This window comes from Manis pentadactyla, chromosome 11 (assembly GCF_030020395.1).
Source record: "Manis pentadactyla isolate mManPen7 chromosome 11, mManPen7.hap1, whole genome shotgun sequence".
NCBI classification, from domain to species: Eukaryota; Metazoa; Chordata; class Mammalia; order Pholidota; family Manidae; genus Manis; species Manis pentadactyla.
The window spans coordinates 29,412,468-29,428,636 of NC_080029.1; the positions used below are offsets into that span (position 1 = coordinate 29,412,468).

General features: G+C 46.6%; 1 protein-coding gene across 5 annotated transcripts in view; it reads right to left on the reverse strand.

The window, feature by feature from the left end:
- RGS6 (regulator of G protein signaling 6) overlaps nt 1-16,169 on the reverse strand; it is a 537,833-nt gene that overhangs the window by 60,520 nt on the left and 461,144 nt on the right. For all 5 annotated transcript variants that reach the window (XR_005030466.2, XM_036913306.2, XM_036913305.2 and 2 more), the window contains exons 8-12: nt 15,999-16,075; nt 13,501-13,582; nt 11,978-12,052; nt 10,378-10,476; nt 9,554-9,615 (exon numbers count right to left, since the gene is read on the reverse strand). Coding sequence is in view for 4 of the 5 variants with exons in the window: in XM_036913306.2 (XP_036769201.2) it covers nt 9,554-9,615; nt 10,378-10,476; nt 11,978-12,052; nt 13,501-13,582; nt 15,999-16,075 (395 nt within the window). In the remaining variant the exon portion in view is untranslated. The remainder of the gene's footprint in view (nt 1-9,553; nt 9,616-10,377; nt 10,477-11,977; nt 12,053-13,500; nt 13,583-15,998; nt 16,076-16,169) is intronic.

A 16,169-nucleotide genomic window follows, 5' to 3' on the forward strand; every position in this document is an offset into this window, starting at 1 on the left:
GGTGAGATTTAATGGTGATGTTAGTTCAAGAGAAGTGGTTGAGGGCTGAGAACTTCCTGCAGAAGTGTCTGACAGTCTGCGCCAAGCACCAGAGCACAGGTCAGTGGGATCACCACCCAGTCACCAGTGCCAGTAATGGGCAGTACTGGTCAGCAGGGCAATCATTGCACTGGAAGAGGAAAGGTTTTGTTGAGGTCTGGTTACATACAGTTGGTTAGAGGCTTTGGAAAGGAGACAGGAATTGTATGGGACTGTGTATTTTGAATGTTGTTATTTCATTGGTAGACGTAGGACGTACTGAACCATCCAAATTAGACAAACATGTCTCGGGGCTATGGCAGGATCAGCAAAAGTCTTTGAAATGCAGGTATTTTAAAGAGGAAGAGAATGTACAGTTTGATCTTTCTTGAGATTCTAAGAGAAAGGGGTTGGATGGTGTGTTAGTTTCTAAAGCCTACTGTGCAAACGGCCACATACTTTGTGGCTTAAGGCAACACAAATGTATCATCTTCCAGTTCTTAGGGTCAGAGGTCTGAAATGGGTCCCATTGGGCTAAAATTGAGGCGTTCCTTCTGGAGGCTCTGGGGAGAATCCATATCCTTGCCTTTTCCACCCTCTGGAGGCTGCCCGCATTGCTTCGCTCATGGCCCCCTCCCAGCTCCAGGCCCAGGAGCGCCTGGCTGAGCAGTTCTCACCTCACCTCACTCTGACGCTGTCTCTTCCACCACCCTCTTCTACATGTATAGACTCTCCTGGTTACACTGGGCTTACTCAGATGACCCAGGCTAAACGCCCAATGTTAAGGTCAACTGATCAGTAACCTTAATTCTACCTGCAGCCTTAATCTCCATGTATCATGTAACCATCTGTATTCACAGGTGCTGGGGATTAGGACACAGAGAACTTTGAGGGACCACCATCCTGTCTTTCACAGGTGTAACTGAAGAGGAATTTGTGCAGAAGGCAGAGAATAACATCACGGGGAGGAGAGTGTGGCAGTAGATAAAAGGTGGGCGGAAGGCCTGCATGGACTCCTTATGAATGGCACTAGAATGTTTTATGTCACAGCCATTGTTACAACCTATGCAAGTAAACTCTGCTCACGACCCTGTGCTCCCTCGTGTGTGCTGTTCTCCATCATCACTGCCTGGAAAAGACAACAGACAGCAACGTGCCCCGTCCTGGAAGTTCCTCTGGGTGACTTGGGCTCTTAGCAGTCTGTTGCCTTAACTGTTCTCCTAGCTTCTTGTGGGTGTTGGTCCTTCCCAGAAAGAGTGGCAGAGAGGGTTCACCCCACAAGGTATGGCAGAGGGCTGAGAGGAGGGGAAGAATACCCCACACCAGGAAGAGGTGGAGGATGGCCTCCTCTTCCCTTGTGCTTCTCAGCATCATCAAATTGGAAAAAGATTGCACCAGGGGTGGAGTGAAAGCAAAGGCTGCTTGCCTTTTCCTCGCTCCCTGTCTTTCTCTTCTGGGCTGGGGGTGCCTGAAGCTTGGGAGTTAGAGCTTCCGAGGTGGAATAAAGAGCAAAAGGACAAGGTGCTGGCTACATGGGATCAGGTCTGAGCTTAGTGCAGAGAGAGTGAAGGCCTTTGGGTCTGCTTCGAGGCTATCTAATGCCACTTCCTAGGTGTGAAAGGAGACACAAAGGGTGACAGATGCACCATCTAGGAAGACAGTGCCCATTATTGGTTGTGTTGACCCAGGTGCCGTGTCTCTTGGGGTCTGAGTGAAGCAGACAGGGATCCTGGATGGTGAGAAATCCCCCGAAATGGGTGCACTAGCACGAGGACGTCTCTGGGTTTCTGCCTGGTTCTACCCACCTCCTGGGAATTGCTCTCCAATATATACCCAGGGCTATTTTAGGAGCTGCCAAGTACTTAAACAGGCCCTGCTCCTGGCCATATTGATTTGTCTGGGAATGGACACCTGACCCAAGACGGGTTAATATCCTCTTTGGCTTCAGCAGTAGAAAGTATAAAGCTACAAAGTTCAAGGGCCGGAGGCAGCCATGCTTCCTAACACAGGTCTGTGCTGAAAGAGGATGCGGCAGGACCAGAGATGGAGAAGGAGACTTGGATGCGTTTGAGGCCTGGCTCCAGCTCTTCTTGAGCTTAGTGGCATCGCTGCCCTTCCCAGAGTTAACTCCACAGCCCCTCCTTGTATTCTGTGAGCCGGTATATGCTCCTTTCAGCTGAACTGGGTTCAAGTTTGGAGTTCTAGTGCCTGAAACCAAACCAATACAATTGAAAAAACAACAAAGGTGACGGGAATGTGTAGGTAAGTTTATCAAGGCAGTCCTTTGCAGCACTAGCCAGAGAGGTTTTCTTTCCCCTGGAACAGTACACAGACTACAGCAGTCTGCTCGGGATGCACAAAGACAATGGCAGGGCCAGGCCGGCAAGGAGGTTGATGCAAAGTATGATTTGGGTCCAAGTTCAATACCAAAGACTATAGAAAGCCTTGAGTGGAGAACAAAAGAGAGGCACGGAAAGTGCTGTAGGCAGCTGGCACATATTAGCACATGAGCAACAATGGTCCACTGGTAGTTGGGGGCGAGTGGCACAAAAGCATAACTGGCAGGTGCTACAGTTAGAACGTGTGCCCCCCGATCTCATATGCTGAAGTTCTAACTCCCAATTGACTCATTTTGGAAATAGGACCTTTAAGGAGGCAATTAAGGTTGAGGTGATAGGGGTAGAGACCTAATGGACAGAACTGCTCTTCTAAGAACAGGAAGAGACATAGAAACTCCCCTCCGTGAGTGCAGGGCAAGCCAGGTGAGGACACACCTCCAACAGAGGCCAGGAAGGTGGCCATCTGCAAGAGAAGTCTCCCCAGAAACTAGCCCTGCTGGCACCTGGATCATGGGCTTGTAGCTTCCAGAACCATGAGAAAATAAATGTCTGTTGCTTACATCAGTTTGTGGTATTCGGTTATGGCAACCTGAGCTGGCTAATACAGGAGGAGATGGGAACAATAAAATACATATGGGAAACCCAGAGGAGGTCCATCAGAAACTGTTTCTCATCAAGCAGTTTTAACATACTGTTCTCTATCCCTGCCTCCCTCTGATTAGTATACAGTTTTGTTGTATTCAAATGACAGATTCTCCCATCAGTAGATGATACTGATGTACCAACCATTAGTAAATGTGCTGCCCACCATCACTGGGTATTTTGAACGGGTTCTTGCATGGAGGTATGGAGCTGGACGGTTTGTCTACATTCTTCTGTCCATCCCCTTATAGTAAGGGGCAAACCTTTGCCATATGGCTGCTAGGGGTTAAAGCCTGTGGTCAGTCATTCAGTCAACATTACTCGATACCTTCTAGTGTCATGAAATAGTGATCAACTCTCTAGATCCCAGGATGATGCTAGCCCTGAGCTAATAGCAAAATTACAGCCTCTAACTACATTAACCTGTTATAGGTTATTACCTATACACACACATATATAATATAATATGTATATATATGTAATTATATGTCATATAATATAAAGGGGAGTTAATTATATATATAATGGGGGTTATTAATACAGAACCTTCCCAAATTAGATTGTTAATTAGGTTCTACTTTTGATCAGCCTCGAGAGGAAGAAAAGAGAATTTAGAAAACCTTTACTCCAACCACTTGAGAAAAACCTGAGAAAAAAAATTTTAGATTTCACCCTTTCTCCCATTACCAAAAACCCCATGATTTTGCCATAAATTGTATAGAAAGTAGCCAAAAGAATTATGATAGGTGAGTTGGAGGAAGAAGAGATGCTGTCCACCCTGGGTTGAGGGCTGCCTGGGAAGTAATCTGCAGAGTAGAGGACACATATGGGATTGGATCCCCGGAGCAAATGGGAGAAGAGATGTGGCTGGGTTCAGCGAAAATGGATGGAGAGGGATGGCTCTTAGCTACGGGAGAATAAGGCATGGGTTTAAGGCATTATGGGATGGTGACCATCATCCCTACTTTAGAAATACAATACAATGTGCTAAAACACTCACTAGGAAATCAGGGGCTCCATAAAGGAAGGAAATCTGAATGTGAAAAGGGATGAATAGGAGAGTATGTCTGCGCCCCTATGGTATGTGCAGTTTCTAAGCTGTGATGTACTAAAGGGAAACAGGATAGGATGAGGATCTGATCAGAAAGGGGAATGAGAAGCAGAGCAGTACTGCAGAGGGGGAAAAAGAAAGTTTGGTTCCCATTAATCTACTGATGAATTAACCTATTTTTTTTCACATTGGAGAAGGTGGGAAAGAGGAGGTATATAAAGAAAGAACTCTGTAATTGCAGGTCACCAAGAAAAAATCTCTTTGATAAAGAAACTCAGGATGAGGGAATGGACGTGCAGGTGAATGTAGCCTCTCAGAAGCAAGAGCATATGCCAGGCCAGGTATCTCAGCCCTTCTAGATCTTCATCTGGATACAATCACCCTGGTAATAACATCACCTTGAGCTTTTCTTTTCTGTCACCTAAGGTGGGCAGGGAGAAAGGAGAAGCAAGAACCCCACGGTGACCAGAATCATATAAAAGTAAAGTTGTAATGACCTTTTTGACCCCCTTTTTTCCACTCCTAGTAAAGGAAATGATCTAATGTTCTATCATTAGACATCAAGTTCATGGACTTCCAACACTCTAGCAGGTTTTTAATAGACCTTTAGGGTACTGAGTTCTTGATAGTCTTACTTCATTAATTACATTTCATGATCATGGAGGGTCAGGAGGCAGAAGAGGAACCAACATCCAATTTCAGGGAGAAGCAGGAGTGATCTGGAGATGGGCAAGAAAGGTGATGGTAACAGATCAGTGCAGCAGTTAGCAGCGATGCACAATAGCTCCCCGGGATAGGCTAAGGACAAGCCATGTACACGAGCAGATACAAAATGATACAACTCACTCTCTCATGGCAGGGCAGCGTGCTGCGATTCGTGCAGCTACTGGGCACAGCTCAGTGCCTATGGGTTGGGAGAAGTCTCCAGGGAAACCAGTACAACACAGGGACTTCCCAGACAGTGGATGTAACATGTGTGGAGTTTTGCATTCTGAGAGTTGGTTTGTCAAGTACTGTAAGGCTTGGGCGAATAAAGAAGAGGCTCCCTTGGGGATTCTCACAAGAGTTAGGACCTCATTGATTTGGCAACTTCAGTTATTGAGGGAACATAGGTGCGATAAGGGGCAAAGGGTCCTCTGAGTAGAGTCTACAATGAAATAAACCCTCTGCCTCAGGGTTCGTTGTCTGTTATTGGGAGAGCACACCTCTCGGAGAAGACTCTTTACTCTTGCTTTAGGATCAAGCCTAAGGAACTCGGTTATTTGATATCCTGGTGTGGCATGATTAATTTCCAAAAAATGAAGTCCATTTTCCAGCCCTGGAATCTGGTCTGGGCTTGGGACATGCTTTAGCCAATAAAATGCAGCAGAAGTGATGACAGAATGCTAGTTGCAAACCTCAAGAGGCTCTGCAGGTTTCTGTTCCCTCTCTTAGAATCCCGCTTTCCCCATGTGAACAGTCAAACTAGCCCGCTGGAGGTTGAGAGGCCATGTGACAGAGACCCAACGTCCCAGTGGAGGTCATCCTAAACCAGCTGAAGCCAAATGTGAGAGAGCTAGCTGAGATCACAGCCCACAGCTGCACACAGATGTGAGGTGAGCCCACCAGGGCCAGTGCGCACAGGGCCATGTGAGCAGCAGTAAATGCCCGATGTTTGAAGCCACTAAGCTGCTCAGCAACACCTAACCGACAGACCTGGTCTGCTACAGATGGGAACTGGGAGTTGGTTAGAGGGGAGAAGGGGCTGCTGGAGACAAGTATGTTGACCAGGAAACAAACAAACAAAAAAACAAGCCAACAACTGAAAAGCAGAAACAGGGACTCAAAGAGCATAAGGGTCTGGGGCCATTTAGGTAAAGGAAAGCAGTTTGTGGCGCTTTCAGAAGACCCTGATCACTGACAGAGGTTTAAAGCAAAATATATATATATATATGTATACTGTATGAAAGTCACCCAGAAGTATCAGCTGGAATGTAGTGTCCTTTCTCTAAGAAGGCAGGTGCATGAACCATATTTAAGAAAGATTCTCATTTAAAATAGTTAAAATAAAAAGCTTAAGGTGTGTTAAGTGTTATTTATCTGGAAAATTCATTTATGTGTGCAGGGACCACATTTTCTGAAGCAAAAATTGGGCAACATCTCAGACAAGCTTGTGTACTGCTTTCAGGTGCAAAAGGCAGCCTAGGAAATGTAATTTGGTTGCCATGATGTTGGCATTTCAGGGACATTTAACTGCTCATGGGGACAATGGGACAGAATGGTTGAAACCAGGATGACCTGAGAAAATGTGTGCAGAAGAGCCAACCTCTGCACATACAGCCCCTCTTTCCTCAAAGGCATGAGACCTTGGTGCCCTAGGAGGCAGCCAAGGGGAGACACACAGGCTGCGGACTGCAGCGCCAGCCTTAGGCAGCCTGCAGGGCTCTCTGTGCGGCAGACTGAGCAGAGAGGGCGGGAAGAATTGCATTACCCCCAGGCTACCCTCTGCAGGATGGCAGGATCAAGGCTAAGGAACTTGGGCGTTGGACATCACTCCTTGGCTTGGCCTTTGTTCCCCTGAACACCCAACAACCAGTTCTTTTTGTTCCTTGCACTTGAATGCTGTTCCTTTCCCAAGCACCAGGCAGCAACACCCTGGCAATACTTGTTTCCAGTCACTCTGCGTGTAGTAAGTGCCAAGGACTGAACCAAGCCCATGCGGTGGATGAACTTGTTTACTTGTAACTGATTCTACCGAGTTCTCCCACTCTCTCCCTTTTAAAGAGGTGGAACAGAGGCACAGAGACATGAGGCAACTTCCCCCAGCTCACAGTTAGAAAATGGCAGAGGCAGGGTCCAAACCCTGACTGCTGGCTGGCTCCACACCCCTCCCCTGAAGTGTCCTGTCCTGCCCACTGAGTTCACAAGGTTTCCTTACTCATCCCAGCTGGGTCTGGCTGCATCCTTTGACCCAAATCTCACTCTTGCCTTTTCAGAGCTGAACTTCCACGATTGTCAGCCCTCTTGCGTCTTCCCATCAGTGCTCAGGGAACTACGTGGAAAGTGATGTGGACCTGCTCTCAGGGGCTGAGATCCTTTGCTGATGGCTTCTGGCTAATTACCACCATCACCCGGGAATTACCGTCATCATCCAGGGAAACCGGATCTGGCACGGGGCTGGGTGCACCCACCTGGGAGCTCAGCTGTCACCTCTGGTGAGCAGAGCAGTTGCACCCAGGGCCGGCTGCCAGTGCCACCTCCCTGTCCCCTCCCCTGCAGAGCTGCTGACAGACCAAGGCTCCAGGCTGCTTTATCTCCCGCTAACACCCGCTCCTCTCCCTCGGCTTCTCTATCTGGGAGTTTCCTGGTGGCTAATGAAAAACCCTTGTGTCATATTGAGAAGTTGCCAGTTATTGCTGCTGGGAATAAAATCCAGTCTGCTGGGGGGGGTGAGGAGTGCTGGTTGGAATAATCTCTTCTATATGAGCAGCCTCTCCAGCATAATTAGAGGGGACCAGGTGGGCCCCTCCCTGACAGCATGTACACAAACAAACAATAGGCCCTACTAGGCTCCCCTCCTCCTCCCTGCCTCATCACACCCGCCGGGTGTCAGTGTCCGCTTCCCTCAGGCTGCCTAGTTCAGGCTCTTTCCCCTCCTACCAAAGGGAGAACAAAGCTGGGTGTCCCTTCTGATGTGAGCTCTCAGGTCAGGCCGGGTGCTGGACAATGGCTTCCCCAAATCCTGAGACCTGCTCAGTTCACTTGCAGGTTATTTAAAATGCAGGCTCTGCAGATCCACCTGGAACCACTAGGTCCCAGTCTCAAGAGCTGGGATTTGGGAATCTCCATTCTTGGCCCCCCACCCCTACCCGCATTACCATGCTCAAAACCGCCCGGCTGAACTACTAGACCCAAGAAGAGATGCTCCCCCACACAGGTTCTCCCAGGATTGCAAACTCTCAGGTGCCCTTTGAAGGCCAGGCACCGACCCCACAGTTAACCAGGCCAGCCATTCCCCACCCCTTTCACAGAGGAAGATGCTCAGAGGTGCCCACAGCCTGTGGCATGGATGGAGCCGAGGTCATCCCAGCTGCTTCACGCATGGGCACTCTTCTCGGGTGAAAGCAACAACAGTGGGGCCTGTAGGTAATTTTGGAGGCTGGTATTCCGGAAGCACCACCCTGTGATAGCCTGCAGAGTCATCTGAGACTGCCACTCAGAACAACTGGTGCCTATATGTAAAAGCTCCAGATACTGCACCTGCTGAAGCATTTGTGTTAGGCAAAACAGGAGAATGTCGGGGATTCACAGTGGGTAGATTTTGCCCCATCCCAGGGGACATTTGGCCATGTCAGGAGACGTTTTTTTGGTCTTCACAACTGTGAGATGGGGGCATCTAGTAGGTTGAGGTTGGGGCGCTGCTAAATACCCTGTCATGCACAGCACAGCCTCCCAGAACAAGGAGGTATCAGGGCCAGGATGTCAGCAGTGTGCTACTGAGAAGTTCTGGAATAGACACCAGATGCTATCAGAGACGTAAACCCAAATCCAGGAATGTCCTTGGTCCCTTGCAGGCAGAGCTTAATTCAGGTTTTGGATTGGGGAGTGATATTTTCTTAGCTTCAGTGTGTAGTTATTTATCTAGAAGGAAAATGTGGATCAATCCAGGGGCCAGCAGGGAAAGGCTCACAGGTTGAACACAAAGTCAACTCCCTGTGTGAGCTGGGCTTACAGGACCCACTTTACTCTGATCTCCAATAAACCCTAAGACCCTCGTAAGCCCTCGATCCTTCAGATATTGGTCATTTCTTTAATAGTGGCATATAGATGAATAAACATTCCATTTGGGGTCTGCCTGATCAGATTTATTCCATGCAGATTCCCTAGGCAGCCTCCCCTATTCCCTGAGAGTTCCCCAAACAGACCACTTAGGTGACAAAATGAGTCTCCCACGAGTTAAAGGAGTTGGAGTGGAGCCAGCCCCTGGTGCAGATTGTACACACACGCTCCAGTGGAAGCCAGGCTGGAGGTGCCAAATATTTCCTTTACAGCTGATGTGATGCAGTTCCGTGGCTGATGGTGTGTGGAGGCGGAACGCCTCCAATGGCCCTGTCCCCACCTATTTGCACAGGCCACTCCTCAAAGGACACACATAATTTCTTTTCTCCCTATAAAGTGAATCTGGGCGTTTTATAGCCGAAAAGGGAGCAATTCCATCTGAATTAATCAAGAGGCTGAAGGCAAAAGTGCATTCTGTAGCTTTTAAGGACATTCTTTCTTGATTGACAAGGTCCCGTGGCCACCCCGTGAAAAGCTTTAGCAACAGAACATTTCTTGTCATCACTCAAGGGAGGGCTGCTATCTTAGCTGTACTCACAGGGGGCCTGTGGTTTTTCCACTCATCCGTTTAAGAAATGACTATGGTCTGCCTCTTGGCATTGTCCCCACTTTTTAGCCATAACCCCATAACATTTCTCTTTGTTAAATTAGAAGAAAGCAGTACTGTTATTGAGGGGAAACATACCTTTCAGCCACTTTGGACATTTTTAAACAGTGTCTGTCAATCTGTGCATTCAAGAATGTTATCTGGGGAAAGATAGAACAGCGGTGTTAAGACCTAAAATAATTTCCAAAAACTAAAAAAAAATTTCCCCTTCACCCAGCAATCCAAATCCTGTATTCCCACCAAGATCCAAACACCTCCTTTCAGTGCCCCTCACCCCCAGGAACCAGGAAACCATAATGTAAAGAGTAGACCCTAAAGTTACTTCATTACCAGTAAACCCCAGACAGGAGAATGTAATTAGCCACAGTCTGCTGACCTGGGTTGACCAATTAACTCCTCTTCATGAAGGTAGATAATTTTGGACCTAATAAGGCTGAAATGGCATTAACTAAATAATGCCGAAATGTAGTAATTTATTGAGTAATTCATTAAGCAATGCTAAAATGGCTTTGTTTATTCGTAAACTCTCCTTCTGAATCACAGCAACAAAGTTGGTGATCCTGAGCTGGCTTACTCTGGAAGTGCGTCCAACTTTAAGGACCCTAGGATGTCAGTCCCTCCCCTCCTTTAGCTCCCAGGAAAACTCCACTGTGGTGTCCCCCCCAAGCACTGGGATAACTCATTTATGTCCTTCTCTAATAACTGCTGGGGGAACTCAGAGAATTTTTCCTCTCAAGCTTCCATGGGCCGTTCACACACAGACTCAAAAGTTTCCAGTCATCCACAGCTGGGTTCCACTCTGGTTTGCAGGACCTCAAAGCACACTCAACCTTCAGAGGTGAATATTCAAAGCGTTTCCAAACTGGCCACGTCCCTGTGAGTGCAGCAGTCAATTCATTCACCTGTTTCCGGATGTCCTCTTTTGTGGTTTTCCTGATTGGCTGACTGGGTACGTGCACAGGACTTTGCGACTGGGACTCTTCAGTGACGCCATACACTGACTAGAGAGGAAGCAAGAACATACAATCACACACCCTCAGAGCTGAAGGGGGCCTTAGGGGCCAGGTAGTTCAAGTGCCCATCCGTTGCCCCCAATCCGCTCTGTGACATCCCTATAGTAAGTGATCAGCCTCTGCTTGAATTTTCCCAATGATCGGAACTCTGCCTCTGGAGATACCTCCTTCCATCTTTAGGTTCCCACTGTTAGAAAATCCTCCCTTTTACAGAGCTGAAACAGTCTCCTTATATGTGTCTCTCCAAATATAGTCCATTGGCCACCTGCAGGGGATCAGCTGGGAGTAGTTGGAGAGGAGGTGCATTGCTGAGCGCCACCCCAGACCTACTGAATCAGAATCTTTGTGAGTGGGGTTTGGGAATCTGCACTTTTATCAAATGCCCTAGGGGATTCTGGGGTGAACAAAGGCTGAAGATTAAGTACAAAGGATCCCCTTTAGATTTTCTGTTGGTCAGCAGACGACATGCCCTTCTGGTACAATACTGTGATGGCAGGGGTTCAGAATTTTTCCTTGTAAGCTGGTTTCCTGGCCTCAGTTTCTCCACATGCCCACAGCTATGGTTGCTTTTTAAGCAGTTGCTTGTGTTAGAGACGGATTAAAGATAATTGCTTTGAGAAAGAAACAAAACCCTGGAGGGTATGCAATGTAATAGGTGAAGTCTGTAAAATCAAGAAGGGCTCAGATAGGGTCGATATGGGCTTCATGAAATTCTGGATGAATTAGGGGGCCTTTAAATATTAAATGAAGACATTTTTAAGACTAACATGATAAAGTAAAACACGTGGGCATCATTATCTCAATGAAGAATAAAATATATAAGTAGATCTGAGAAGCTGATACTACTGAATACGACATGTTCTCCCATGCTATGTCCTGGGCACCGATGCGCGGGTGGGATGTACCCACTGTGGGGCAGACTGAGTGGCGCCCTTGGGTTTGCCATGGCCACTGCCCCTTCCAGGACAATGAAGCACGATTCACTGGTGGGCAAATGGTGATGGGAGGCTGGGCTATATCCATTGAGCTGTATTGGAAAAGACTTTCAAAGTTCCAAGCTTGTCTTCACCTATGGGGTTTTGATACTTTTTGTTTTTTTAGTTTCCTTTCCTGCCAGCCTCCTGCCTACAGCCACAGCACAGTGGGCCTGCTCTGGGAGCTCCTGGGAAGCCCACAGCCTGCGTTCCCTCCTGGCGCTCTTGAAACCGTCTGAACTTGCCCAGCGCAGCCGCCCCGACTGTTGCCTGTTGTCTGGTTTCACGCAGCCAGGCTGTGGGCTTCGTGAGGACTTGCCTCTGAATTTCAGCAGCAAGAACAGCACCAAGGGGACATCAGCCACTCCACAAATATTTGCAGAATGAATTAATGAAATAGTTTCAAAGGATGAAATGGGGGTAGGATTAACAAACAGCAAATTACTGTTTGAATACTTCCAGAAATGGAAAGGCTATTTGGATCAAGGATTTTTAATTCAGCTACACCAGCGGACCTTTTTAACCTTTTGCGGGTTTTTCAAGCGACGACATTTTCTGATATCCATTTCCGTTGTGTTCACACAGCCCGGCTGAGAAAAAAAAAAGCATCGTATAAATTACAAAGTGAAAATCACACCTTCCAATTTGACCCACGTGACACCATCAGAACCAATCTCTATCTTTCCCATTACACGATGATCTCCCTTTTGCCATTTACAATTCTTTCTACAAAGATGTTTGCTGTTAACATGTGTTCTTCCAGACAGAGTTCTCAAACGAAGCATAAAAGCTTACCTCATACTAGCTAAGGATGATGTGTAGAGGGTGTAGTGTGTAGTTTATAAGAATAAACTTGTTCAAAATGGCAAGATCGCTTCAGCTATAAGCTTTTTTATTTCACATACCTAAACATCTAAAAACACTCCAGGGCCAGGTTGGGGAATTATTACTTTGGTTTTGTTTTTAATCAGCCTTAAGGAAGGTGGACCATTTATTCATTTTAGTTACAATTCTTGAGGAAAATGCAAGGTTTGTTTTAATAATATGAAATTAGAAATACAATCAAACCCATTATTTGCCTTCTTGCTAGAATTTATCTGCAACCCCCAAATCAATACTTGTGGTATATTCATGGTCCTTTGTGGATGTGCACAGAACAGCAAAAATTTTGAGTTGCCTGATGTGCATGTTCCCAGCAAGGCTGAACCAGCTGGTACCCTGTCTTCTTGTTTCATCTCTTACTATAAACCAGTGCCCTTTTCACAGTCTACTCAGCACCATGTTTTTCACATTTCTATGCTTTTTTGTTGGTAATGTTGCTGTTTAAAAAGTAGCCCACGTGTAGTGCTGAAGTGCTGTGCTGTGTTCCTAAGTGCAAGAAGGTTGTGATCTGCCTTGAGGAGCAGAGAGATGTGGTAGATATGCTTCCCTCACCCATGAGCTGCAGTGCTGTTGGTTGTGAACTCAATGTTAATGAATCAACAGTTATTTTAAAAAGGTGTCTTTAAACAGAAACACGCTTTAAAAAAGGTTATGTGTCGATCAGTTGATGAAAATACTGTGACTGGAGGCTTGCAGGGGCTCACCCTGTTTGTCTCCCAGGATAATGGCTCAGCATTCGCTAATTCAGCATTGGGGACCACTTTGTAGAACAGAACAGAACGACCGTGAGTAATGAGAACCAGCTGCACTGGAGATAGAGTATTCTGAGACTTGAAGTTGAACGAGAGTCGAAATGGAAATTACTTAATGTGGGGCTGTAAACTTCTGGGGCCCAGAGGTCCCCAGGTGGAATTCTCACAACTCCCCTTTTCCAGTTCTGTGTTTTCATGGGTGGGTAATTTTTAAAAGGGGAAACTGACATAACATCCAGAAAATCTGCTGAGATTATACTGACTGAATGGCAAACCAATTTCACAAAGCTTAGCAATTTTCTTAAGAATGAGACACCTGGTGGCTAAAGACAGTCTTTTCTTTCAAGTGAAGAGAGGGAAAATTGAAAATAAAGAACTTGGAGAACCAAGCAGAGTTTTCTTACCACTGGCCTGTGGACATCCCAAAAGGCCCGTTCTTGACTATCCAGAATTTTCCTTTCTGTCTTGTCCTTTTTCCGATCAATCCTGAAAGAGTTAAGAAAGCAAATCAGAGGATGTTGTCTTCTGTTTTCCCTCCTTGGCCCTTGTGCCAGTTCTCTGCTCCTGTTTCTAGGAGTGTTAGTTAATACACACGGGCTGTTGCCACCATGTGGTCCCTGCTCTCTACAGAGCTCTAACGTCTGGGGGGACAATTCCCTTAAGGAAACCTCAAGAAGTCCATGCATGATAAGAGAACTTGTTTTAGGTTAGATTGCCCATGACTGTGCATGTGGAATGAACATGGAGGGAACAAATATGCACTGTCGGTTTGAATGATTAAGATTTACATGATTAAGAATGGACTTACCCACTGATAAGTCCCCCATCAAAGGAGATTCTACCTATTAAATTATAGGAAGGAATATAACCATAGGCTTGTAAAGTTTTATCCTCAAACTTTAAAGTTTGCTTTAGATTCACAATCAGTAGAAATGCTTTCAAAATGCTGCAATTATGTGTTATAAAAGTCACTTAAATGCTTTCTAAAAGCAGAGTAATAGCCCTCATGTGTGACGTGATCCAGAACACAAATATCACTGGCCTCAGCTGGGGGAGGTGCAAATTGCGAGGGGGAAATTACAGGTGACAAAGACAGATGCTTTATGTTCTGATCAGGAACATAGATAAGAAGAAGCTTTTTAAAAAGAAGCCTGTATTACTTCATATTCTCTATGTAAAAAGGAACTCAGATTAATTGCCGTGTAGCTTCTGGTTCTTGGTTCTCTTGGGAGCATTTTAGTTTACTGGACTGAAATAAACTATAATCACCCCGTGATTTTTGTGATAATTACTGTGTATTTAAATGGCCCACAATTATAATGCAATCACAGAGTTAATCAAAAAAGTTAATCGAGAAATACCATATATGTACAAAGTGACAATTTCTGTCCTTTTATACCGTGCGATGCTGTGTGATCCTGAAATTACAAATTAGCACTCCTCTTGTCTTCCCAGTGGCTTCTGAGTACATAGCCTCAATTCTGCCACCTTCTCACTCACTCTCCCGCCCTCCTGCTTTCTCCTTCCTCTGGGACCCGGGCTTGTCCAGCTGCCTGGAGCACCAGTGTGGTGGGCAGGTGTGTAGAATCCCAGGAGCAGTGGGGGGTGGGGGCTGAGGCTGCAGAAGGAGGGTGTGATCAGTGGCGCCGTGCACACCAGTGGCCTCACGTCATTTCCGACTCTGACCATACCTGTGATCAGAGTCCACCCGTACAGTGTGAGACCCAGCCCTAGGCCACAGGCTGCAAACCTGCCCAGGGACTGTGAGGGTCTGTTCAGGTGCAGGCGGGCCCAGAGGAGGGGTCCTGCCTCCCCTCAGCTCAGCATCCCTTTCCCACCTCTCCTCTGTCCAATTTCTTTGGTTAATACTTTCTGCTGCATCAGACCATCGCTGGAAAGGCTAAGAGAACTCTACCTGAGCAGCTCCATTTACCAGAATTAAAAGGATCTGGTTGGCAACTGTTTGTGGGCTGGGAGACATTTACTGCCCACTTCTCATGTTTCTTAAGAGAGGAAGGAATTTCCACTATCTTCCCTGGGAGGGGGAAGAAAGGGAAAAACATTCCAACTTTGCTCCTTTCATCTTGTCCTCCAGGGGAGGAAGAGTGATTTTACTTATAGGCAGATTTGAAAGAAGACATTGAGGAAGCTCGGTTCAGTCGTTCTGGGGTCCGGTCTGGGCCAGCCTGTTCTCAGGACATCTGAGATGTCTCAGGACATCGCAGGTTCTCTGCATACGGTAAACTTACAGGGCTCAACTCTGCCCTGGCAACAGGGGTGTAGCAGGGGAATCCGATAGATATCCAGGTCTGCTCAGGATGGGTGAGTTTAGTTCCAGGGTAAAGACCTGTGGTCCCAGGTCCACAATCATGTCCTATGATCTAGCTATTGTCAGTAATAATCTGACATTTTGGACTCCAAATGGCAGGCTTCTGTGCCTTACTTTTGATTGGTTCTGAACCCCTCCTCTGGGAGATTGTGGGGAGGGACTACTTGTTGGCTTCCTGAAATTCCAGCACGTTTTCCTATGAAGACAGTATCTCCAGACCTACAGGTAAAGTGGGTCTGATGTTGTTCAGCCTCTGAGCACAGAAGAATAATTGGAACTCTCTTAGGGAAATGGACAGATCTTCCTTTAACTAGAGTTGTACATTTGGAAGGAACCCCATTGCCCCCTGGAACACATGCTTTTGAAATTACCTTAGTGTGCCTTGGTTACAAAGATGAAACTTATCTATCCTGATTTTGATTTCTACTCAGTTGCCTTCATGAGAGATGACAGTATCTAACCACAGTTGGCTGGCTGTAGACTGGAACCCCACTTTGGCAATTCCACTTACACAACCTCCAAATTCCAGAGAGCCATTTTCTCTTTTCAAGGGTGTCTGTTAAGTTCACCTACTTGACTTGTGCCTCTGCTTGCATAAAGATGAATTCCCACTTCCTTGCAAAGGCCCTCTGGAGTCTTGCTAAGTTTTCCTAATGAGAAATGGAAATCAACAAGAAGGCATTAATCATTGTAAGTTTGCACACCACCATCTATGCTTTCTACAAGGCAGCCATCTATTTTGGT